The sequence below is a fragment of the Leptonotus elevatus genome, chromosome 5 (assembly GCF_054856555.1).
Source record: "Leptonotus elevatus isolate MCC_2025b chromosome 5, RoL_Lele_1.0, whole genome shotgun sequence".
NCBI classification, from domain to species: domain Eukaryota; kingdom Metazoa; phylum Chordata; class Actinopteri; order Syngnathiformes; family Syngnathidae; genus Leptonotus; species Leptonotus elevatus.
In genome coordinates, this window is record NC_141243.1 from 15,703,007 (window position 1) to 15,726,943 (window position 23,937).

Here is a 23,937-nt window from a genome sequence, read left to right on the forward strand (position 1 = left end):
TGCAAAACTTTTTTTTTTTTTTAATCTCGCGCCCAGCACCGGAAATGACCATCTGTGCGCAAACCTCCGTCAAAACCTATTTATTGATTTTCCAGTCGTGCATGCTGTAATGTGCACTGTGCGTGTGAGCGTGTGTGCGCGCGCGTGTGTGGTCTCGCTGGTGTGGTCACACTACTATAGAGTTTAGATGCTGGTATGCTACAGATTTGTTCCAAACTACAGTTGTTTTACTTGAATACACATGTGTTGCAGTCTTGAGTTTGTCAAATGAATGAATTTATTTATTTATATGTACACATTTGTGATTGTAATCAAATGTAAGCTTGTGGAGAGTCAAAACGCTTCTCAAGCATTCTTCTTATTAAGGAATCTGTTAGCTAACACACCAAAATATGACATCCTCATCATTATCATCACTTGGATTATTTCCTTATCCTAAGCAGTTAAAGTCAGCAGGCAGGATTCTTAAACGGATGTGACTGTCTCTGTGTGTGGTTTTTGTATTATTTTTGTTTTTATATGTGAGCAAGCTTTTACATATCAAAATGTCAGTGCTGTCAGCTGCAGTGGAAGCTGTTGTTTATATTACTGGCAGATAAGATGTCATTCCTGCTGCACGAATTTCTAAAATGAAATATAACACCAAATACTTTTCTTTATTTTCTAACTTCCAGTTGGGGCTTTCGTTGTGTTTTCAAGTGTGGTTTTATTACATATCAAATTGTAAGGGAAAACATCTCAGTGGGAGAGCATTTTTTTTTAGCCAAAATAAATGAAAACAACGGCCAAAAATCGCAGGAAAAGTGCCACTTCATTATTGCTTTACATTTCCTCACCACCCAAAGCCTGCGTGCCTGCTTGTGTTCTATTCTCTCGGCCTCTGGAAGTAATTACCAAGCCTGCCCATATCCCAGAATTCCGTTTGAGGAGGAGGTGTGGTGAGAAGGAGGTGGAAGGGAGGCCGGCCCAATAACATGCAACTCGAGATAACTTTCAAGTCAGTAATACATATTGAGCCGTGCTACTCGCTAAATGGATAAATGCTTACCTTTTTAGGCATGTTTGTCACATTTGTCTACCAGCTGGGTTACTATGGCAACATGTTAAGAGGGAAGCAGGATCTTGTATTTTTTTGGGCAGACTCTCTAAGGTTGAAACTGCCTGAAAATATATAAATACTTTACAGAAACACAGTTTTGTTTCATAGTTAGAACTAATTTAGGCTACTGTAGTTATAGACGATATAGTTTTTCCAGGGCCGATACTGATACTGATTATTCGTAGTTACGGAGGCTGATAAACAATATTTGGAGCCAATATTTATTTGAAGTAAAACAGAAAATTTCAGCATAAAAAATGAAAACAACTTTAAGCATGTTTGTTGAAAGGTAAAGTTTTTTCTTTTAATTTTATGCACATAGAGAATAGAAAGCTCCTTTTTAAAATGATATCAGAAACATAATTCAATGTTAAACTTTCCTCCTTTCACCTATTTTAATTTTGAAAAAAAAAACACAAAAAGTGCAGGGAGTTTTTAGTTTCAGCTGCATCTCTCATAGAGTTAAATTTTAAATAAATACATAATAAAAGTTCCCTGACATTAACCCAGCTTTAAATGGATCTATTAAGGTGCAATGTCACTGAGCGATGAACGCTTGTGAACCTTAACGAATTTTGGTTTTCGTCAGGGTTCGTAAAAGGTTTCAAAAGATGTTCGCAGACAGTGAAACATTGTCTGTAAATGTTCTTCCACCCCAAAAAAATAAATAAATCAGTTTGCAACAAGTAAAAACTGTCTGCTTTGCAACCTTTTGCAACATTTTACTAACCCTGATGAAAAACCCAAAACTCGCAAAGTTTGCAAGCCTTCGCCGCTCAGTGAGCAGCTTTACCAGCCTTCAGATTGGTAAAAATGTAATTTGTCAAAATGCCAAAATATCGGCACAGATAATCAGTTTATCCCTAGTCTGCAGTTCATTGTAATGTAGTTGAATGGCAATCCGATTTATTATACAAAAATATCCATTTTGTTTTGTAATGGAGACCAAGAAAATAAGTCCCCACATGCTCAAATTAGCATCTTATTTGGTTGGTTTTACACAGTACGGGATTGCCAATAGTCTTCTCGTTGCGTCTCGCTAAACTCATTCGTCAATTTGTCATATTCGTTTGAAGCGAGTTAATGTCGCAGTGATTTAACCTTCATACAGTCGCATTAGGCCAAGCTATTTGGCGCATGTTGTTTTTATAGCTCTTTTCCACACTGTCATTGACATTGACTGTGAACTGAAAGAGCAGCCAGCAAGCCGCTGTCAGCAGTTGCAACCTAATGAGCACGTAATACAAAAGCTTGATAAAAATGCCAGCTGACTTCGGGTGAGAGGTGAGCTAGAATTTCACCCTCTCGTTCCATCTCCGCAGTTTTCAACCTCAGGCTCTCGGACTGCGGGCCGACCTGCGCGGCGCTCCTCCGTAGACAACGGGACCAGGTGTGGTCTCAGCAAAACCCAATTCATGGACAAAGTGCAACGCAGCAACGAGGCGTGTCAGCGGGGGGACTTTCAGGCCGCCGTTGAGTTGTATGGCGAAGCTCTGCAAGCCGACCCACAGAATTGCATCTTGTACAGTAACCGATCGGCTGCGCTCCTCAAACTGGGTCAACACCGGGCGGCTCTGGACGATGCAGAAAAAGCTTGTGAGCTCAACCCTAAATGGCCTAAGGTAAGAGTGGCTCAGTATTAGGATAGCACTAGTTTACGGATGTTTTATGTAGAATAGTTCTATTTGTGGCTACTGTTTGACAGTAACCGTAAAATATCAATTCTAATCCAGTGATTGTCAAACTGTGCGATCCCCTCTTCTTGACATAGTGTCAGTGAATTTTTTTCCCCTGTATTTGTGCAAAATTAATCAAAGAAAAGTGAAAGCAATTATCAGAATCTTCTTGTTGAAATTCTTGTTTATGGGATGACCAGTCAGAAAAAGTTTGACAACCACTGATTCAAACATCTTCCAACCAGCTTCATATATACAAAGTAAGCAAAGCTTTTGGATAAATCCAATACAAGAGACGGATCAAGAATTCCGTAATCAGATAATAATGCGGATTTTGAGACTGTCACAGACATATTTAACATTTATTGTATTTTGTAGTGGTGAAGAACAGCACTGTCATACTGAGAGTGTTTTTAATATCTATCAACACTTGACATTAGTAAATATACTGTTACATTTATACCTCTCCGTTAAAATACAATCTTTTATTTGATTTTTTTAAATATATTTTTCTTGAGATAAAATACAATCTTTTATAATGCACCGTGTGTTTGATCACGTTAGGTCTTACACTTAATTAAGTCAGTGCTTCTCAATTAGTTTTTGTTACACCCACCGCAGGAAGAAGAAAATATTTTGCACCCCCAATGATCCTCCAAACGCTCTGCTGTGACTAAATAGACTAAATGTATCTATAAAATTGTTGTAAGTAATACTCTTTGCGCATCCACTGACACCTACTGCAGTGGATGTGCAAGTACATGTTATTTGTAGGGGGGAAAAAAGTTTGCGCCAACCCTAGGGATTGCACCTAGTCCCTCCTGTACCCCGCCCCTTTGAGGAGGTTTGACTTAAGTGTATTTTTTGTGTATATTATGTATTTAAAAAAACAAAAACAAAAATGGAGACAAAAGTTGCCATAGACTTTATTGGTTTAATTTAACTTTAGATTATGATCAAAATCATCATCATCAAATAAGAATACTACAATAAAATAATGCATAGATAGTCTATGGATAAACATGATCATAATTTCCTTTTTTGATTTGATCTTTATTTATTTATCTCAAACAGGTACAATAAAAGTAAACATGCATACAAAGTGTTCGGTTTGAGAAGGGTCAGAAGGAAGCCAAAGCTTAACTTGTCCTACCCCATCCAATGTATAACATAAAATAAAATTTAAAAGTAAAATCACATACATATACAGTACTGTATGCGCATACACATATATACACAACACAATACAAATGTATGAAATGTTGTCTTTCTGTCAGTAATGTCGTTTATGTTCGCAGATGAAACGAAACAAAACAAAACAACTGTCACCAAATTGGCATTCCTCCTGTCCAGCAAATGTTACACACAGAACATTTGCAACCATGGTAGCTTCACCATAAAAGAATAGGAAGACGTCCAAAAGCATTAAAAATACAAAACCTGCTAAAATGTTAATGCAACAAAAAAATCCTGTAAAATATGCTCGATGAGGCTACATTCAAAAGCTGTACTGCTCAGTTTCTATCAGCAGCCTACAAACTTTTTTTTTTGTGGATTTCTTCTCTCTGATCTTGTCCGAGCCATCTGCACTACTAACCTGTGATAGATTTCACATCAGTCGCAGCCCAATTCCTCACAGATTTCATCGATTACGTGATTTAGCGCGGAGAGAGGCTTTTGTCTTTCCGCCGTGAGATTGATGATAACATGGTAGAGTGATATTGATGCTAATTTGTCAGCACAGTGATGCATCACGTCTGAGGTCGCGTATCTTCAGATGCTCAGGTAGGTTTTCTCATAACGGTGCCGCAGCAAGACTGTCGCTTCGTATTTGACCAGATGATTTTTTTTGGGGTGACTTGCATCATCATTCACTGACATATGCGAGTGTGTTCCCGCTTCCCTCCTGTTGCCAGTTTGCTTGAAGGACATTTTATTCACTTGGCTGATGTTTCACTCGCTATTCAGTAACATTTTTATTTTGCTTCTCCAGCCGTATGAGCTTTGCTCTTATTTGTATGCTGCCCAAGGAGAAAGCAGTCTTTGTGGTGTGACTGGGGGAGGGTTTGCCTTAATCTATTATCTCCTCTTTCTTGGATTAGCTCGATCAAGTTTGTTGCTGCAGCTTCACTGTCAATGCTCGGCCTCGCTATTATTTTTTTATTTTGTCCACAAGGCTAACAGATTTATTCCGGAGACTTTTCAAAATAAGGGTTTATGGTTTATTTTCCTTGAACCACCACTAGGGGACAGTGTTGCCAAATAAGACGTTTGCTGGTGTGCAGACTTAATAGGCAATCAAAGCAATTAGATCTTTAGAACGTGTTTTTTTTTTTTGAAACAAAAGAAAATCACGTTTTCAACTTGGGTGCATAAATGAATATAATGGATTCTGGATCTCCTATTTCCCTCAGCACATTGGTTCCAAATTTTCTTTAATGTAAAAATAAATCTTAAGAAAGATTTGAATATAATGTTATTTCAGTGCAGTGCAGAATGCTATATATTATATAAAAGAATGACACTTACTCCTGTGGGTGTGGAGAAACTAGTGTTGGTTTGACGTCCATCCATCCCCAATGGTTTGGAGCAATCCCCTTCATCTGATTCTGAGTCTTTTTGGATGTAAAAACCTGGGATTAAAGTGTGGTGGCATTCAGATCTTGTTTGAGTACATAATATCATCAATCATACCTTCCTATGACTGGGCTTGTGGATTGGCCTGTCAAGTGTTGACAGGCATGCTTTTGCGGCCCCAGGCACCAGCGAGCAGCCCACCCTCCCGAAGAAGGCTGAGAGGCGTGAAGGAACCCCCTCCCCGTCCAATGTGTCAGCTCTCACGGCTGTGAGTGCCAACAAACACATTCTGAAAGAAGAAAGAGAATGTGCAGTTTAATGGCCCAAGACAGCTTTAGGCCTTTTGTACCTCGCCCTGCTTCTGAATATAAAATGCTTAAATGAGAGCAAAATGGTGTGTCATTTCACAGAAGAGGGGCATGATGTCTGTTTGCGTTTTGTCTTACTGAGTCACATGTGGGAGGAGAAAATCCATGTATGCGTGTTGCTTTGCCCATGTATTACCTCCACCAAGTAGATTATGCTTCCATGACTGTTTGCTTTCTCCAAAACCGTGTGGGGTGAGGCGTGGGCTGAGGAAACACTGATGATTGAAAACACTGTAACAATAATAGTAGGCCAGTGGTTGGTAATGGTAGTGGTTCATACGTTCATTCCAAACCATATTTTGATATCAATTTGGCTTTTATATGTAGTAAAAAATTGGTGTACTGCTTGTACAATTGAGAGAAACAGTATCAACACATATGCTAATGTTTATGTTGCGACATACCTGTACATGTCTATTAGCCATTGGCTAAGATTTTAACTTTTTTTTTTTTTTTTATGAGCATCCCAAAAAATCACCATGTGCATTCTTATTGCTCTTGAAGTGTTTGGTGTACATGAGATGGCTAGCACAGCCAGTAGTGGTGTAACAAGCTAGGCTAACTGTTAGCTTCTCTGGTAACTACAGTATGCTTCTCCTTGTCATACGGTATTTATTGTTGTGAATAGACTTGACAAACATTTGTCATAAATTGCTCTTTATTTGCTTCTGGCAACAGCTTAAGATTCAGGCCATTCCCTAATTGTCTATCGAATAAGGGAACAGTGTCAAATAACACACTTCACACTACAGGATAATCACTCGGGATGATCTTTGCTGATTTTGTCCGCAAGGGAGGGAAAATGCTAAATTTTTGCCTGAATTTTGGTACATGTTGGTAAACGTGTATCCTGCTTAAGCAAAAATAAATAAATAAATACGATCAATTAATTGATTCATTGTTTAGCCCATACCCCACAGAGGGATCAATGTTTACAACATAAGCTAATGTTGATATTATGTCAGGGTTCGTCTGCTTTCTTTTTTAAGCCTTAATGGTTTTGAGAATGTTTAGGAAACATTGCGACCTTAAACGAATGCTGACGTGAAATCAACATTCGCCCCTCAGTGGGATATCACATTATCACTTTGTGTTAGCCTTAATGTCTCTCTATTATTGTTCCAAACTCCAGTTTTGTTGCAAATGTCACATTTGACAGAAAAAGGCTGTCTATAGGAGTTTGTTTAAAAATGTAGTGATAGGTCGTTCGCGAACGAGCCGGTACAAAGAACCGGCTCTTTGAAGTGAACGATGAGAGCCGGCTCTTGCTCTGTCATTTTCCCTCGCTCGCTCTCTCAAACAAACAGAGAAGAAGAGAGTTTTGAAGTATTTAGTTTTTCTGAATGCCAATTTGAAATAAAATAAGGTATTTTATCCTGGACCTGGTGAGTAGTTTATAATGTTTGTTTTGTTCGATGCTGCTGTTGCACTTAAATTGCTACTCACTATTTTTGTTATTTTGATTGGTGTTGGTTGAAGCTTTTATTTATTTAATTTTTTTATTGTTTGTAGCCTTTTTAACTTTCAATAAAATAAACAACCTTTTCTTTACTTGATAGTCAGTAGAGTGAAATACTTAGTTCACCAAGTCATTTATCAAAATGTATGCTAAATTTGTCGTAAATATTTAAAAGAAAAGAGAAAGTTAAAAGAGCCGTTTGAGAGCCAAAAAGAGCCGGCTCTTTTCACTAAGCCGATCCAAAAGAACCAGATCACCCAAAAGAGCCGAAAATCCCATCACTAGAAAGATGAAATGTGTGTATCAAACTTGGGCCATTACTTTTTGACGGACGTGTGTACTCTTTTGTTGTGCTTTATACTCAGGGGTTGTTTTGGGAGTCTTTGTTGGCCCATCACATCTTAAGCGGGGTTTTTTTTTCAGGGGAGTGACTGGGAGGACAATAACTTTCTCTCGATTGATGCCTTGCCTGTTCGGCTTCTCCATCTGGTCCCTCCTCCTCCTCACCACTGCTGTGTGGCATGTTAAATAAACAAGGCTCTCTGCTATCACTCTTGTGCTCCATCCTGAGAGCTGACAGGAGAGTTCCCCGGGAGCCAAAAAGACGAGTGGCACTGCAGCACTGAGTGGCTATCATTTGCATATCTTCCGGTTATAGCCTATGATGGTGCCTATCGAGGGTATTCTATCTCCTTGTCGGAAGCGCCCAATCGAAGTGATGGTTGAAGTCCTGCACATTTCGCAGATGATGCCATTTATTGTATATTCCGTATACTGTCGCTTTAAAGAAATGCCCAAAAGGCCTCGGTTTGACTGAGACAATCGAGTATACGAGAAGGTCATGGTGCGTGGCATGCGGAGAGGGGATGTAATTACAGCTGCAGCGTATCCAGCAATTGGGCGAGGATGCTGAAATGCTGATGAGACTTTAAAGCTTATTTTGCACAAATGCTGGGTGATGACTCTGGTTTTTGCTGTTAATGTACAGTCGAGAAAGAAAAGAGCCTCTTTTCGCTTCTTTAGAGCCGTTTTTTTGTCTGTTACAGTAACGTCGACTCACCACTTACCCAGTATTTAACAGCATAGCATCATAATAAATTGGTGTGGGAACCTAGAAAAGGATTTTGTCTTTCTGAAAATAACCCTTATTGCAATGGCGACGTTGTGTAATGCAAGTGCATCCAACATGGGCATGGGGGCTAATGGCGAGTGCTAGGGGTGGCTGCACTTAGAGCCCCGAGTCTCTCCCTCGGGAGATCCATCTACTTTTTTTACAAGCAATTAAAAAAGTTCAATTTCCATAATATTTCTTCTGTAAGAAATGCGACTAATGGCCCTTTGTTCGTAGTGTTTCTCAGGGCCACAATTACCTCCAAGAGTGGATTTTGAAACCAAGATGAGCGAAAATGATGGATATTGGTTAGCCTACATTTCTAGTTTTCAAATGGAATAAGAACATTCTGTGTAGTAAAGATATGTGCTCACCTTTAGGTTATTTGTAATGATGATATATTTTTTTCTAAAGTAGCTTCCACAGTTCAAAGCATGTCCCCACTGATGTGTATTAAATGCAGGAACAACATGGCTCCGAACAGAGCGGGAGTTTGTTTACAAAAGCAGTCTATGTCGCCGCTCGTGATTTGGTCGCTATATTTTGTGATATATATTTTTTTGGGACATCTCAAGTGGTTACTGAAAAAAATAAACACTAAGAAATAGATCACATGAACAAATTCACATTTTTCATATAACAAAAGTAACTCGGTGGAAGGCAATAATGCCGAACATGAGCTGAGACTTGTTAAAATGTATATGTTGCAAAAACACGAGATTTATTGACATGTTGGAAACTTTTGACCCAAGGTATGAGCACCCAGCTGGTAAAATTTTGTCACATGAGATAATTGCGTGCAGAGTGACTCTTAAGTTTACTTCCGGACCAGCCAATTCATGCTGTTTTAATGGTTACTTTATTTTAATGGTGACTGGATTTTCAAAATAGAAAACTGGGACATTTCAAATTCTCTAAAAATCAAATATAGGCTACAATAAATTCTCACCAGGAACTATTAATAACAAAATGAATCGCGAGTCAATCCTGCAACTGGTGGTTGTGTAATTACTTTTGCGAATGCTAAATGCTACCTTGGTTGCCAGTTCCACAACGCTAAACAAGCCAATGCACTCGCCATTACCCAACCCTTTTTGCTCGGCCCCGGTGTTGTGGCAATGTATAGTTACCACCCAAAAAAATGGTATTCCCTGCCCTTGCAACTTGAATTGACACGCGACTGTTGTGATTTTTGTATGTCAAATAAATGATAAAATCTTTCTTGCAATATGCTCACGTCACGTAGTCATTGCTGTTTGGTGCAACGAATGAGTATTTGTATTTTTTGTGGATGTTTGAGCTGTCCTACTGTGCGAGTGGTCACTAAACGCACCTTGAATTCAACTGCCGCATGCAAGTAAATACATTACAGTACTTGCTTTCTATTGCTTCTCACTCAAGCGTGTGCTCGCGGCAGGGGAGGCCATTTTTTTTTCAGGGGCAACGACAATGGCGCAACATATCTTGTAACATTGGAAGCGCACAGCTTGCTTTCAGTCTGACTACATTTCCCACAATTCTTAGCAGGAAGTAGTTCTCGTTGCGGTGTGACGCAAATGTAAATGGGAAATAATTTTGATTTAAATAGATTTTTAATTGGGCGATCATATGAATCACAATGAAAAGTGTTTGATTGAAATATTTGTGGAAGTGGATTATTATTATTTTTTTACCTCAAGTCACTACTTTCGCATTTTAAAGTGGTACAGAGGAAAGCTTGTAACAAGTACATAAGGTAGATAAGATTAAGCCTGATGGATTTCCAAGCACAACTATTGAGTCTTTTGGGCGCATACGTGATTCCTATCAATTCAAATTCAATTGTTTAGCTGATGTCAACATTGATGAGCTAAATGAGATAAATGATGAGCCAAAAGAAGATCATGATCAAGATCAATGCAATAAATATTGCGCATTATGACATTTTCAACTAAAAATGTCTTTATCGATCGAATCAGAATCAGAATGCCTGCGTTCACGTGGATTAATTTGCGTTCTGAGCCAGACGACAATTTTTGAAATCTCATCATTTGTCCAAACATTTCCTAATAAAGACAATATGCATCCCCTGCCGTTGGGTCATTACAAGGTCTCGGCTTCACTTTCCCCTCTCTTACGGCAATGCTGTTTTCCACTGGAGCTCACCACGCACGCAGAGACTCGAGTCATGAACCACTAATAAGAGGGTTCCATTTTGCTTCCACCCAGCCGAGGCTTGAACTAATGAACAAATTAAATGAATGGCATTTAATTACAGGCCGGCGTGAGCGGGACGGACAGAAGGTTGGCGCTAGCGGGCACAAACCTGAAATTATTTGTCTGGAAAATTGCGAACTGAGCGGGAGCAGTTCAGCTCCGTCTTTTTCCTTTCGGAAGGCCTTGCGGCCGGGCAGCGTTCAACGAGTACGCTTGGAGGGAAAGTGACCACACAAGTCTGTTGTTTTGATTTGAACACACTTCCCTGGCACAGCTGTTTCGGTTCAAACACACATGAGAAGAAGCAAAGCCCGACTTGTCATATTTAGCAAAGGCGGCTCTTATTTTACATTCTGCGGGACCTTTAGAATTCTGTTCTACCCTTTTGTATGTAATGCATACAGACAATACAATACAATACAATAATGGCATTTACATGAACTGGATGGATGCAATTTGCACTTCATTTCAATCTATTATCAAACATACTGCAATTTCCTTATCTAGTTGACATTTCCCCAAATTGCTTTTGCTTCATGTCTGATAAATTGTCACTGTGTAATGTTCTGTAGCAAAGGCACAACATGCACAAGGCGCCTGCAATATTGAATTCATGACCAGAATTACATTTCATGATACCCTTTTTTTTTTTCTCCTTTGTTTCCTTCAATTTAGTTGAGTGAGTCCCACTAGTCCACATACCACTTGTAACGAGGTCTCCCTGTGTTGGTAGCCAAGTGGTTTTCCTCTCTACCACCCAGGCGCTCCACCAAATTGTAGAGTCTCATAAAATGGAATTCCTTCACACGAAAGACCAGGAATGCTCCCACCAAACATGAAAATAGGCCCATTTTTTACTCTCTTTCGCATTATCATCAAACCTCGTTAGATGAAACAACGTTCACAAAGAAAAGACTTGCACAGTTCAAATAAACCAACATAAAAAACAACATTAAACCAATCAAGCACTTTTTTTCTTTGTGTCTTTGAAACATTTTTGAGAAATGTTTTAGTGATTAGACTGGCCAGCATTTTACCTGTTTTATTGATTTATTTATTTATTGAACAGTGGCCCTCTTTACATGTTGCAACTGATTACAGATGAAATTATGTCTTTTTTGGTCCCTTAACATTTGCATTAATAAATATATGAAGAACAGGCAGAATATTTGACAGTTTTGAAATCCAGTACTTTGTCCTTTGATATTTATTTAACTTCACAACAAAGACAAAAATTGGTAAAGATCGACCAATTTCCTGTGTTTGTACACCATTATATATAATGTGTACATAAACACATGTAAATAAAAATAAACAGTTTTTTTTTCTCATTTAGGGCCTGTTTAAAAAAAGCTAATATCGGACGATTAAAGCTGCTCAATGCAGACAATTACATTTTGAATCGCTACTGCCACCTTTGACCGAAAAATGAAACTGCATACACCCTTCTTCACGTACACAATCCACACATGATCCGCCGACATAAGGCGGGAAATTCAAACCCGAATCCAGTCTAAAAAATATTGGCCAGAGGCTTGCAGGAGAATACTGTGAACAACTAAGGTGGTAATCTACTTATTAGAAGATGTTTCGTCATCAATGGTTAATTTTAATAAAAATATATTTTGGGGCAGATTGTTACAAAGAGCAGCTTTAAGTAGGTCCGGCCCTAATATTACCAATATTAAAGGTTATTTGAACACATTTATTTCAGAAATTTGTATGAAACTGGGTAGCCCTTCACATGAATCATTTCCCAAGAAGTAGCTCTCAGCTTGAAAAAGGTTGGTTTTACCCAAAAAACATCTTTAAAACATGTAACTGCACCGTTATAGATTATAAATAGTCTTTGTAAATTGCCCCTTAAACTTATTTCACTTTTACTTTTTAAATATATTTCGTTTTTCTTTTCAATATATTTAGAAGCGCATGTCAATTTGCAGATAAATAATCACAATTAAATGCCGAAGTCTCTTAATCCCAAAAGAAATAGCATGCAAAAGATTTTGCAGTCACCTCAGCTCAATCGTGTTAAAGAATGTCTGCAACCTTGGAATTCCCCCCCACCCCCCAGTGGATACATCAAATGCGAATCAGCTTAATAGCTTTTTGCTTGCTATTCCATGGCAAGGAATGTCAAAGAGTTGAGAGCATCAGATCTCATTGCAATGCTCGTGGCATAACGGTCCGCTCCTAATAGCGGAGTCAACCTTCTAAAGCCCGAAGAAATGAGCTAAATAATTGTACTCTGCTCTTCGTCTCCAACCCCTGAAGTTGTACAGATGCTCTTGTTTTTTGTTTTTTTACAATGCTTCATTTGGCTGCCTCATCCTCACCTGGATGCTTCCAGAATTAGCACAGGCGGCTGTGATGCAGGGAGGAAGAACTCCCATTGGGGAAATGGCGGAGAGCAGAGAGCAACCCGCAAGGCATCCATTAGAATACACGTAATGAATTGAAGAGATTTTTTGCGACTGCTTCCTGATTCAGTTTTACTCACCTTTGAACTCTTGATGACTCGCACGCGCTCATGTTTGTTTGCGTGGGAGCCAGGAGAACATCGCATATCACAGATGCATCATGACGTCTTTCTTTAAAGGGGAAGTCGACCTTAAACATTTCTTGACAATAATGTGTTAAGGTGCTTAAGCATTTAATAATATTAAGACCAATTAAAAAAATAGAAACACTACTATGCAAGTTCCTTTTGGAGCAAACAGAATTTATAATTAATTAATATATGTTGACAAAAACTTGAAGTTGGAGTGCAGCTTGTGCACTGCGCAATAAGACGATCATTAATTTTTTTGGTACAAAACAAGAAAATGTTTAAACATAAAGAATATTAAGATAAATACAATTCTTTGAAACACTATAATTACCTAAATTGATTAAATTAGTTATTTTAAATTTTGTTTTTTTAAAGTGCAAATGTATACATTTAAACGACTCAAAAATTAGTATTAATAATATTTTTTTAACGATTATGCTGATTTTTTAATTGTGGAGTGTAATCATTTAAATTGTAATTGAATTTCTATGAATTGCACAGCCCTAATGTAGCAGTAGTCAGTGGTCAGTTGGAGCGTTGGATGAGTTACTCACTTAAAGTGGAAGTCAACCTTAAACAGTAATATGTTATGTGTGACCTCCCTAGTCTAAACGTGACATTCTGATTAATATTACATTTGTAGAATATGAGTTAAGCAGCAAAATCCAGCCATTTTTATCCATCTCAGGGGGCGGCCATTTTGCCACTTGCTGTCGACTGAAGATGACATCACAGTTGCTCGGGGCTCAGGCAACGACCAATCACAGCTCACCTGTTTTCTGAAGCTGAGCTGTGATCGTTTGTTACCTGATACATGAGCAACTGGGATGTCATTTTCACTCGACAGCAAGTGGCAAAATGGCCGCCTTCTGATATTGATTAAAAAACTGCTGGATTTTGCTGCTTAACTCATATTCCACCAACGCAATATTAACCAGAATACCATATTTAGACACACACGTGGGCTGCATAGAACATAATTATTGTCCAGATTTATTATTATTTTATTTTTTGTGGGTGGACTTCCCCATTAAGTAGGTCTCGTACTGGGCTGTGGCGTGTTTCAAACGGCACCTATGCATGACGTCAAATGAGTCATATGGCCTGGTTTCTCGCAACGTAATTTATTGGGTGGCTTTGCAACTGCCTGATTGGGGTCACGGGAAAGAACTTGAGATTGAAACTCACTTCCTCTCTTCGTTCATTTTGTTTTTGACACACTTGTGTGCTATTTCAGTGGCTGGAAGAGTGATGGAGCGGAGGGAAAGGGTTCTCATAAAAAGATATTGCGTCATGTCGCCCGTGTGACATAACCTACTTCTTATCAACGTCTGTTGTTGATGTCCATTTTAGTAGTTCAGTGGCACTATTTATGCATATATAGTAGTGCAAATGAACAACATTATTTCCCCCTCATCAAGAAATGAAAAATGGCAAAATGCGCCAATGTAAAATGTCAGCGCATATTAATAGAACACATTTATTTACTATGGCGCTAAAATCCATCATTGTTTCAGTCAGAGGCAATCAATTGATACATGAAGAAAAATGTGTCTTATTTGTCAGTGTTGCTCATGTGGAACCAGAACAAGAACATGGAGTGCAATCAGGCTTTGCTTTAAGCATGACCTAATTTTATCTCTTAAGTGTGTGCTGCCTGGCCACAATGTTTGTGTAATTACTGAATTAACAAGCGTGTCGTATATGATTAATGATAAATGATTTCCTAATAAATAATGGATGCTTGGGAGGCAAAGTGGAACAAAAATGCTTGTTTCTGTGATAGTTACAGATTTTGGCCGCAGATGGAAAGCAGAAGAGTTTAATATTCCATTTGTCCACAACGAATGCTGGCTCTTATGTGAAAAGGTTTTGGTTTGCAGGTTCAAATATTCTTCTGGAGTGCTTCTTGCAAGAGCTCATTGCTCGTTTTTAGGCCAATAAATTATTCACGTTTAATACAAATAACTCTTTGCGTGCCCTTGCTGCCCAGGCAGCCATAAATACTTGTTTGTAATTCTTTTTCAGTTTTTTCATTGAGGTTGACAGAGAAATTCACCACTTATAGTAGCAGTGCGACAATATATTTGCAGAAAACACAGAATGCTTCTCAAAGTTCTTTATCTGAAACTGTCCATGTGTCCTCCCATGATTTAATAATCTCATATCATCTTATTGTCAGTCTTAAATGGGTGGATTTGTGGAAAATGTTTTCCTCTCGCTTTTGATGATTACATTCCCCAAAAATATTTTGCAATGCTTTATTTGGGAACATATTTCATTACGATTTGTTCGTGGTCACCACCTGCAATTCAATTCTCTAATGTTGTTGCGAAGTGCATTTAGTAGCATCAAAAATGAGCAGTGTCTAAAACAGTGGTTTCAATCGAACCCCAGCGGTTCGGCGGAGGTCAAGAGACACACCCGACTCGCTTGTCCATCATTGGCTGCAGGTGAACACACTGCATCGGTTGGCCCATCTGTGCTGCAAGGAATTTGGTGCAAACATCGTGTGATTTGTTCGTCGGATGAATATGTCCAATATGAATTCGGACGCATGGTGTTCTACAGGGTTCAATCCTGGGGCCTCTGCTGTTTTCATTGTATCTGCTGCCCCTGGGTTCTATCTTAAGAAAGGTTGTTTTAAAGTGCTCTATAAATACAGAGTTGAATGATGGGAGTCAGATTTGTAATGCCAAGTTGAGCAATTATAGTCGAGTGCAACTAGCTAGCTAGCAAAACTAAAAGAACACTTCCTTTAGCATTTTGTTAACCAGTAAATCCCATACCTATGACTTCAATTTAAAATAATAATAATAATCATATTTTATTATTTTATTTTTATCCGGTGAACGCACATAGGAAACTGGTAGTGTTCAGTGCCTCCAACAAGGTTAAGAACAACGGGTCTAAAATCAGAAGAGTTTTTGTGATTCTGCGCTTTTTTTTACATTCCGCTTACGGCATACAATTAATTGCTCAGTCACGTCGCTAGAAACGCATCCTTGTACAACTGTAGTCATGACACAGTGGCGAGGGCTCCTCATTTCTCTTAGCATTTCTGCCTTCTCGCTGCTCAACTGATTTCCCCGACTCCTTAATGAAGTCTCTGGTGGGAGGAGCCGACATGTTAACTGAGGTTTGAGGATGTTACGAATAAAGAATTGAGAGACCCACAGTGCATGTGTGTCAAGCTGATAAAGACTTGCATAGTCACATGTATTTGAACAGCAAGTCTTATCTGTACATATATTTTCACAGAGAAAATTGAGAAGGAGATCTGTGGTCATCAATATTCATGGCAAAAGGAGCTTTCTTGGCACTACAGTCATAAAAACGGGGCTTAGTAAACCTCCGTTTATTGCGGGGAATAGATTTCAGGCCGACTTGCACTAGGTAAAAGTTTGCACTTAAGAGAAGCCATATACAATTAAAAAAATATAGTTTCACCCATTAAACAGATTTAAATATTAACACACACTTGAAATTATTATAACACACTTTTAAAGTATTCTTTAGTACATAGTCTCACTCTGTTTTATAACAAACGTCTGTTAGCTTTAATGTTAACATGATGTGAAATTCCATACATGAGCTAATTGGAATTAGCATTATCACAGTAATTATGCACCTTTAAATGACTACTACTTTAACGCACACGGCTCACCGCACGCAAACTAATGACTATTACTGGAGATTAGTTGGGGACCTTCTCTGCCCCTTTTTCTACACTTTCTCTTTCAGTAGACCTCAGCACTACCCAGCTTGCGATGAAACAATCTGGTACTCTTCCGATTTCCTTACATGTCTGGCAGTTTGAGTGTCTAATGCATTATTTTGGGAGCAAATGTACTCGGAAAGCAAGTTAAACTTGTTTGCTCTTTTTACACGATTCACTGAATGCCTTAATGGTGTTTTGGCTCGTTTTATGTGCGCAGACATCGTACACGAGTTGATCGTTAACAATTGCCAAGTCACATTGTTTACTGCCAGTCTTTTCTTCACTTGAGTTGTTGAAAACAATTTGCATGCTAATTGTTTGGTGCTAAATATTGCCTTGTGGTAAAAGTTCAGTTAAAAGAAAACAAACTATAAGGTAGTGTATAGCAGAGTTGGGAATAATAGAGTTCATTTTGCTGCTTCAGTTCAGTCTACTGTTCGTCTGCTACTCGTTATGACCCGTAGGTAGTAATGAAAAATAGCTATCTTTATAATTTTATTAGTCACACTTTTCCTATTTCAATTAGCTGCTCTGAAAAAGGTATATCCACATTGAGCTGAAAAACTGAGGCAAAGAAAGCGCAGCTCTTTAATAGGTTGTACAAAATAATTTTTATGATATCCAAATTGAGTAATGGACAAGCTCAAGCATTGAACTGATTGGTTGAAGGATAAGGAAGAGGGTGGGGCTGACAAAATGCACTGATGGAAAGAACCATAGACAAACACGAGACGTCTCGTCCGCGCTGTGAGCCGATGGGAAGAAACGTGAGCACAGGACGGCCATCTTGGGACAGGGCTGCTCGATTACTCATAACATTACAGTCAATAAAGCACGGACTTTAAAATAGCTGTAGACTGCTCAGCCCTCCCAAACTCTCACCCGATTTTCATTTTTGTTGTTAGATATGACACAAGAGATGACACCAACAACTATTCTGTTTTATTTAAAGGGGAAGTCAACCCCCAATTTTTTCAAATATATATTTTTGACAATAATATGTTCTATGCAGCCCCTCTAGTATAACCATGTTATTTTGGTTAATATTGCGTTGGTGGAATATGAGTTAAGCAACAAAGTCCAGCAGTTTTTATCAATATCAGAAGTCGGCCGTTTTGTGAAAATTACATCAAGGTTGCTCATGTCTCAACCAATCACAGCTCAGCTTCAGAAAACAGGTGACCTGTGACTGGTCGTTGCCTGAGCCCTGAGTAACATTGATGCCATCTTCAGTCGACAGCAAGTGGCAAAATGGCCGGCTCCTGAGATGGATACAAATGGCTGGCTTTTGCTTCATAACGCATATTCCACAAATGCAATATTAATCAGAATGTCATGTTTAGACTAGGGAGGTCACACATAACATATTACTGTTTAAGGTTGACTTCCACTTTAAGTGAGTAACTCATCCAACGCTCCAACTGACCACTGACTACTGCGCAGCGAACCAGAACCAGAGAACCAGTCCCCTGTCCTAAGATGGCCGACTAATGATGACGTTGCCGATTACGTCATGAGACATCTAGTATTTATACCTACGGAGAAAACCACGGACTTAAATATGAAAAGAATAACAATGCCGCTTCCTCGCCTTGAAGTGAAGCCGCTGGCGGCCATCTTGCGTTGCCACTTGCTAAGCGCGCCTAACTGAATACATTTCTCTGTTAACAGCGTATTTAACAGCGCACAATTGTTACACTTTGCAAGTTGTTTATTGCACAGGATAACATTGATTCCATATATTTTAGGGGTGTTTGTACTTGAAGACCATGTGAATTAATGTGTACAATTAAGCGTAGGGGGTATTGCATCCATTAAGGTTGGAGTTAGTGTTTGTCTTTGATTGATGCGTTTTCGTTAGTGTCAGCAACAAAGCTGTGTCGTGTGAAAGGGAGCAAGAATAGACTCAAGGAAGAAGAATTTCCTCGCTGGAGTTTTGCAGTGACTTGATGCCGCCACAATATAATTGGAGCAGACGTCACGTGGACTTTGCAGAGCTGCAGAGGCCAGTCAAAACCGGGGCGAGACACCTTAACAAGGGTTTAAAAGAGAAAGAGCTCACACAGGCGCTCACACCAAATCTGGCGTCTCGCTCACAGGGGGATACCAGTTGGAAGCACTTTGATTCTAATCAATAACTTTTATTGTAACAGCAGCTGTGCCACTCCTCTCATCAAATGATTGCACAAATCCATTTGTCATTTGTCACAACAAATCCAATGTGTGAAAACAAAAATCCCATCTCGGATTGAGATGTTTTCATGTGACTTGCTTTTACTGGATGTCAAAATGACTGAACACTATTCTGTTTTGAAGAGATAATACAGGCTTTTATTATGAGGACATTCATCAACGTGAGCATGTTTCCTGTTGTGTCATCCTGCATGTGTGAAGTAGCAAATGTCAAATTCAGGCCGCGACCCTCGTTGCAGGTGGCACCCTGGGAAATTCAAATCTAACAATGTGCTGAGAAACAGGAAAGTAGTTGGGAAGTTTGTCAACAAAGCTCGGAAGTGACCTCTTACTTGTCAGGGTCACAGTTGTAGTTGTGATCATTCAAATATTCTGTTTGCGACTTTCTCCCCATATTGGCTATTACAGAGGTGTATGTGCTATTATTTTGCACGCCGCCATTACACAAGGGAGATAAAGTTGTTTACTGAGTGAGGTTTGTCGTATCATTTTATGATCATAGAGCAGGGATGGCCATATGTGGCCCCCGACCACACTCTGTGTGGCACCATGATTAATTCCCCAACTCCGCCAAGAAAAAAAAGGGGAAAAAAATAATCAAAACAAAATTACAGTAGAAAATCATTCAATATAAGTTCTCAGGAAAAAAAAAAACTTGGAACAAATGTGGGAAACAATCCCAGGAAAAAAGGAAAACAACTTTTTCAATACTTTGGGGGAAAAAAATGGAGGAAAAAAATCACAAATATGCAAATCCGTGGGTGCTGATGCGAATTTGCATCAACTCTTGTTTTAAGCTACAATATCACCATTCACCACTAGATGGCAGACATGTCTTAGGTGCGCTTACAACTTTACACTGCCCTATATATATATATTGGTGGTATGCAGGACAAACAATATTTCAATGACATAATTGTTTTTTTTGTTGAGTTGATTTTTGTAAAAAAAAATACCCAAAAGGATTTTTTTTTTTCTTGATTGGTATTTTTTATTTTTTTATACAAGAGAGCTCTTAGAACTGGGGTAAAAAATTACACATGGTGGTTATTTGATTTGCTTCAAACTCTTTGCTGTTAGGTTACGATAGAGGATCTTTTATACACACATTGAAAAATCTATTGTCAAAAATGAAATATATTAATAGCATGTATTTTACATTCATGCACGTATTTCGTCCATATTTAAGGTAAAATAGCAATGTTGTCATATATCTGGTTAGGAAGTTAACGCCAAAGGAAGTTATTAACGTGTCATCTGAATGATGTCACCCAAATAGTGCATGTGAAAGAGAAATAGAAGTCCATGTTGCAGACAGATTTACAGTCAAAGCAACAATTGTACATCATAAAATATACATATTTTGTTTTCGGAGTTCTACGCCTTGAGCTTGCATGTTTTGATTGCAGAGTTAATATCTAGTCATCCCAGTGAGATGTAAAACTGTTTATCCCATATTATCATACGTAATATCTCCGGCTAGGCAAACCGTGTTTACAGACACACAGGCTCTGTGCATCATAATGAAATATGTATCGAGGATCAGAATCTTCCTAATTACTTCCACACTTTTCGAGCCATAAAAGGAATAAATTACACATTTACCCTAAGCATTGGTCTGTTTATTTATGATGCGGTCTCGTTTCAATTTCATCTCTGTCTGTACTTCATGTAATTACACATTCACATCCGCTGCGGCGGAGCTCTCGTTCCCCAGGGCAACACTTACGGCACAGCCCCATTGCTTCATGCCGTACCTCACCAATATGCTATGTTTTTAAATGACTCCGAAAAACGAAAAGACGAGCGTTTATGCTTTCTCTTTTTGTGTGTGTGCATGTGAGCACCTTGTTGCAGGTGCGCTGCTAAGAAAAGACCGTAATTCCTCACTTTAGTCCTTGGCACACTTAGCAGTATGCCAAGGCATGATTAAAGAAGATGCTTATGGGACTGTGCAGAACTCTCAAGGGGACTGAAAAGTCTTTTTGTCTGACCCGTTTGACTGAATAAATAAGGCTGTTTAAAAAATGGGACAGGATAGAGGACAAGCTGCAGAGGTCAATGCAACCTCACTGCTGAAATGGTTGCAATAACAACAACAACACATTTTTGGCTGCTTCACATACACCAGGATAGAGTAATACAATGAGAGGCAATTTCTGTCCTTTAAGGTAATCTATAAGAAGTAATTATTGTTCTGTAAGGAAACTAATTATACGTTTTTTTTCCCAGAGCCAAAGGTAAAAAGAACTGTATGTCACCAAGCTGTAAAATCGACCACCAATGGTACATATGCAGTACTTTTGAATAAATGCACCACGGGCTGGAAGCGCTGCTAACATTACAAGTAGAAAATATTTTGCCATCCAGCATAATAAAAATACCATTTGGGTGTACCTATGACTGTTTTCATAAAATTGTACCTCAAGTAAGTAAGGAAAATATCAGGATATATCGCCTTTAAAGGGATACTTGACTCATCGAGCCATTTTCAGCAGTAAAAAGTTAATGGCTCAGTTTATTGATGACCAAACCCGGAAAACAAGTGAGCCATGATTGGTCGTTACCTACTTCTTCAGCGCAGGAGATGTCATCTTCAGTCGACAGCAAGTGGAAAAACATGATGAAGTTATCACATTAATTCTGGACAAAATATAAAATTTTCCCTGCTGAAAATGTCTCAATGAGTCAAGTATCCCTTTAAGGCCATGTACACGTGTATCGCGATACATATCGTATCGTGCCCCCTGTATCGTGATACACATTGCATTTTGAGGTTGTTGCAATGCCAATACACACAGCCTTACTGTAAAGTTGTAAAAGTGCACACTACTAGGTAGGGGTGCAATATGCAATTCATCCATTCATCCATTCACCCATTCTTCCATTCATCCATTCATCCATTCATTCATTCATTTTTGTACGGCTACTCGTACTCAGTTACAGTTGAGCTGGACGTGTATCTCAGCTGACTTTTGCAATGAGGGTCATTGGGCTTACTTTCTAAAGTGCCAAATCACAATGGAATAAATATAATGCTGCTCTGTGTCGTCGAGATTTTTACTCCTATGGGTAAACTGCCCTCTGATAATCACCATGACTAGTTGCATCTTGGACAACTCCTTTTGATGAACTCCTGCCATGAACAAATAATGACTTGCGTCTTATTTCTGAGCGTTCCTGACAGTGTGCATCTGGATATTGTTCCCTCATTCCATCCTGTCAAGAATAGGTCCTGCTGCAATGAAATGATCAGAAGGAGCTGTAATAAAAGGCTTACACTAAAGTTAGTCATGCATTTTTGCATCCTTTGTAAATTTCCCAAGAGTTTTGAAGTGTGTGTGTCTTAATTCCTTCACAAAGCCAGCAATAAAGAGCTTAAACATGAGCAATGATATACAGCACAAGAGGTTAGGTCTCCAAATGTGCAAAAGTGCAAAGTACCCCGATACAGTCTTCTCTTTACTTGAAAACGTGGGCAAGATTGCTATTATTTGATATAATGGTGTACTTTCATTTAGCATTGTTATGAAAGTGGCGTGGTTACAGCCCAATGCTGTTTTGGTATTTTGATTTTGAAACGTGATTTGGTCCTAATGGAATGTAAAAGCTTTGCTTGGGGCTTCTGGTTGCGGCGGCACGCGCTACAATGGGGATGCGGCCTTACTGGAATGATTGTTGTTTTGCTTTGATGAATCATAACTCAATGTTTGATTGAGCTGCCCTTTCTCATCTTTTATCGCCGCTCTTCTATAGCCTGGACCATTTGGAGCCATTTCACAGAGTCAGTTCCATTATGACGAGAGAAATGTAATCTGTGTGTGTGTGTGGGTTTATATCACATCATGGGGACCCTTTTCTGGATTTTTACTATCATTGTGGGGACCATATGTCCTTGTGGAGACATTTTGATGGTGCCCATGAGTCTAAACCTCTTTTTGAAGGTCAAAACTTGGTTTTAGAATTTAGGTTTGAATTGGGTTTTGGTCGGGGTTAGGGTTAGGGTAAGGCAGTCGGTTGTGATGGTTAAGGTTAGGGTAAGGGTCTAGGAAATGCATTATGCAATGAGATGTCCCCACTAGAAATGTAAACCCAACATGTGTGTGTGTGTGTGTGTGTGTGTGTGTGCGTGCGTGTGGGGGTGTGCGTGTGTGCGTGTGTGCACATTTGCCATAGTGATTGACCATCAATGCTGAGCAAAGCGCATGTATTTTATATATAGGGATGTGGGAAGATGTTGAGTGTAGTATAGTTTGCTAGAAATCTATTTTTAAAATGATCAAAAGATCAGAAGAATAAGCTATATTGAAGATTCACTTTGGAATATTGAATAGAACATAGCATTTAGATTTGGAACACAATATAGATTGACTGAGCTGACTGACAGATAACTAAGGAAAATAATAATAATAATTATTACTATTTTATTATTATTGGTAAGTGGGGCGGCAGGAGGTGGACAGAGAGGACCGCATGGCCCTCGTCTAAAGAGTATTTTTTTCTAAAAATATATGAGACAAGCGACAACTGTAGTGACTTTTTGTGTTGTTATCGAACCCTTTGGGAGACTCCCTACAGAGCAAGAAGCATCCACTTCACGCCTTTGCCTCCAGGCTGCAAGTGAGTCGTGCTTGCGCAACCTACCATGTGTTAGTTTAACACAAGCACACCATTGCATTAACATACTCAACAGTAAAGGCACATATAGGATAGGGGGGTGGGGGGGTATACTTCAGTTCTTAAATATTTCCAGACACTTCATCATGACTTAATATAAAATTGTACAACAAAAGAATGGAAAGGTGTTTTATTGGTCTGTGTGCAATTTATGCCTCACAAGCAGTGACAGAAAGTATGTTGAAGCCTTATTACAGTATTTGTGGATGAAGTGAAACCTTCACTGTGTAGCTGTCATTTTAAATGATTACCAAAAATATTTCTTTTTTTCAGTATTCTTTCTGTCAGCGGTGTATTAGGGCCACGTAT

General features: G+C 38.9%; 1 protein-coding gene across 2 annotated transcripts in view; it reads left to right on the forward strand.

Moving 5' to 3' along the window:
• Nucleotides 1–23,937, forward strand: part of LOC147173912 (tetratricopeptide repeat protein 28-like) — a 195,713-nt gene that overhangs the window by 300 nt on the left and 171,476 nt on the right. For both annotated transcript variants that reach the window (XM_086076481.1, XM_086076482.1), the window contains exon 2: nucleotides 2,422–2,721. In XM_086076481.1, the coding sequence (XP_085932607.1) occupies nucleotides 2,422–2,721 (300 nt within the window). The remainder of the gene's footprint in view (nucleotides 1–2,421; nucleotides 2,722–23,937) is intronic.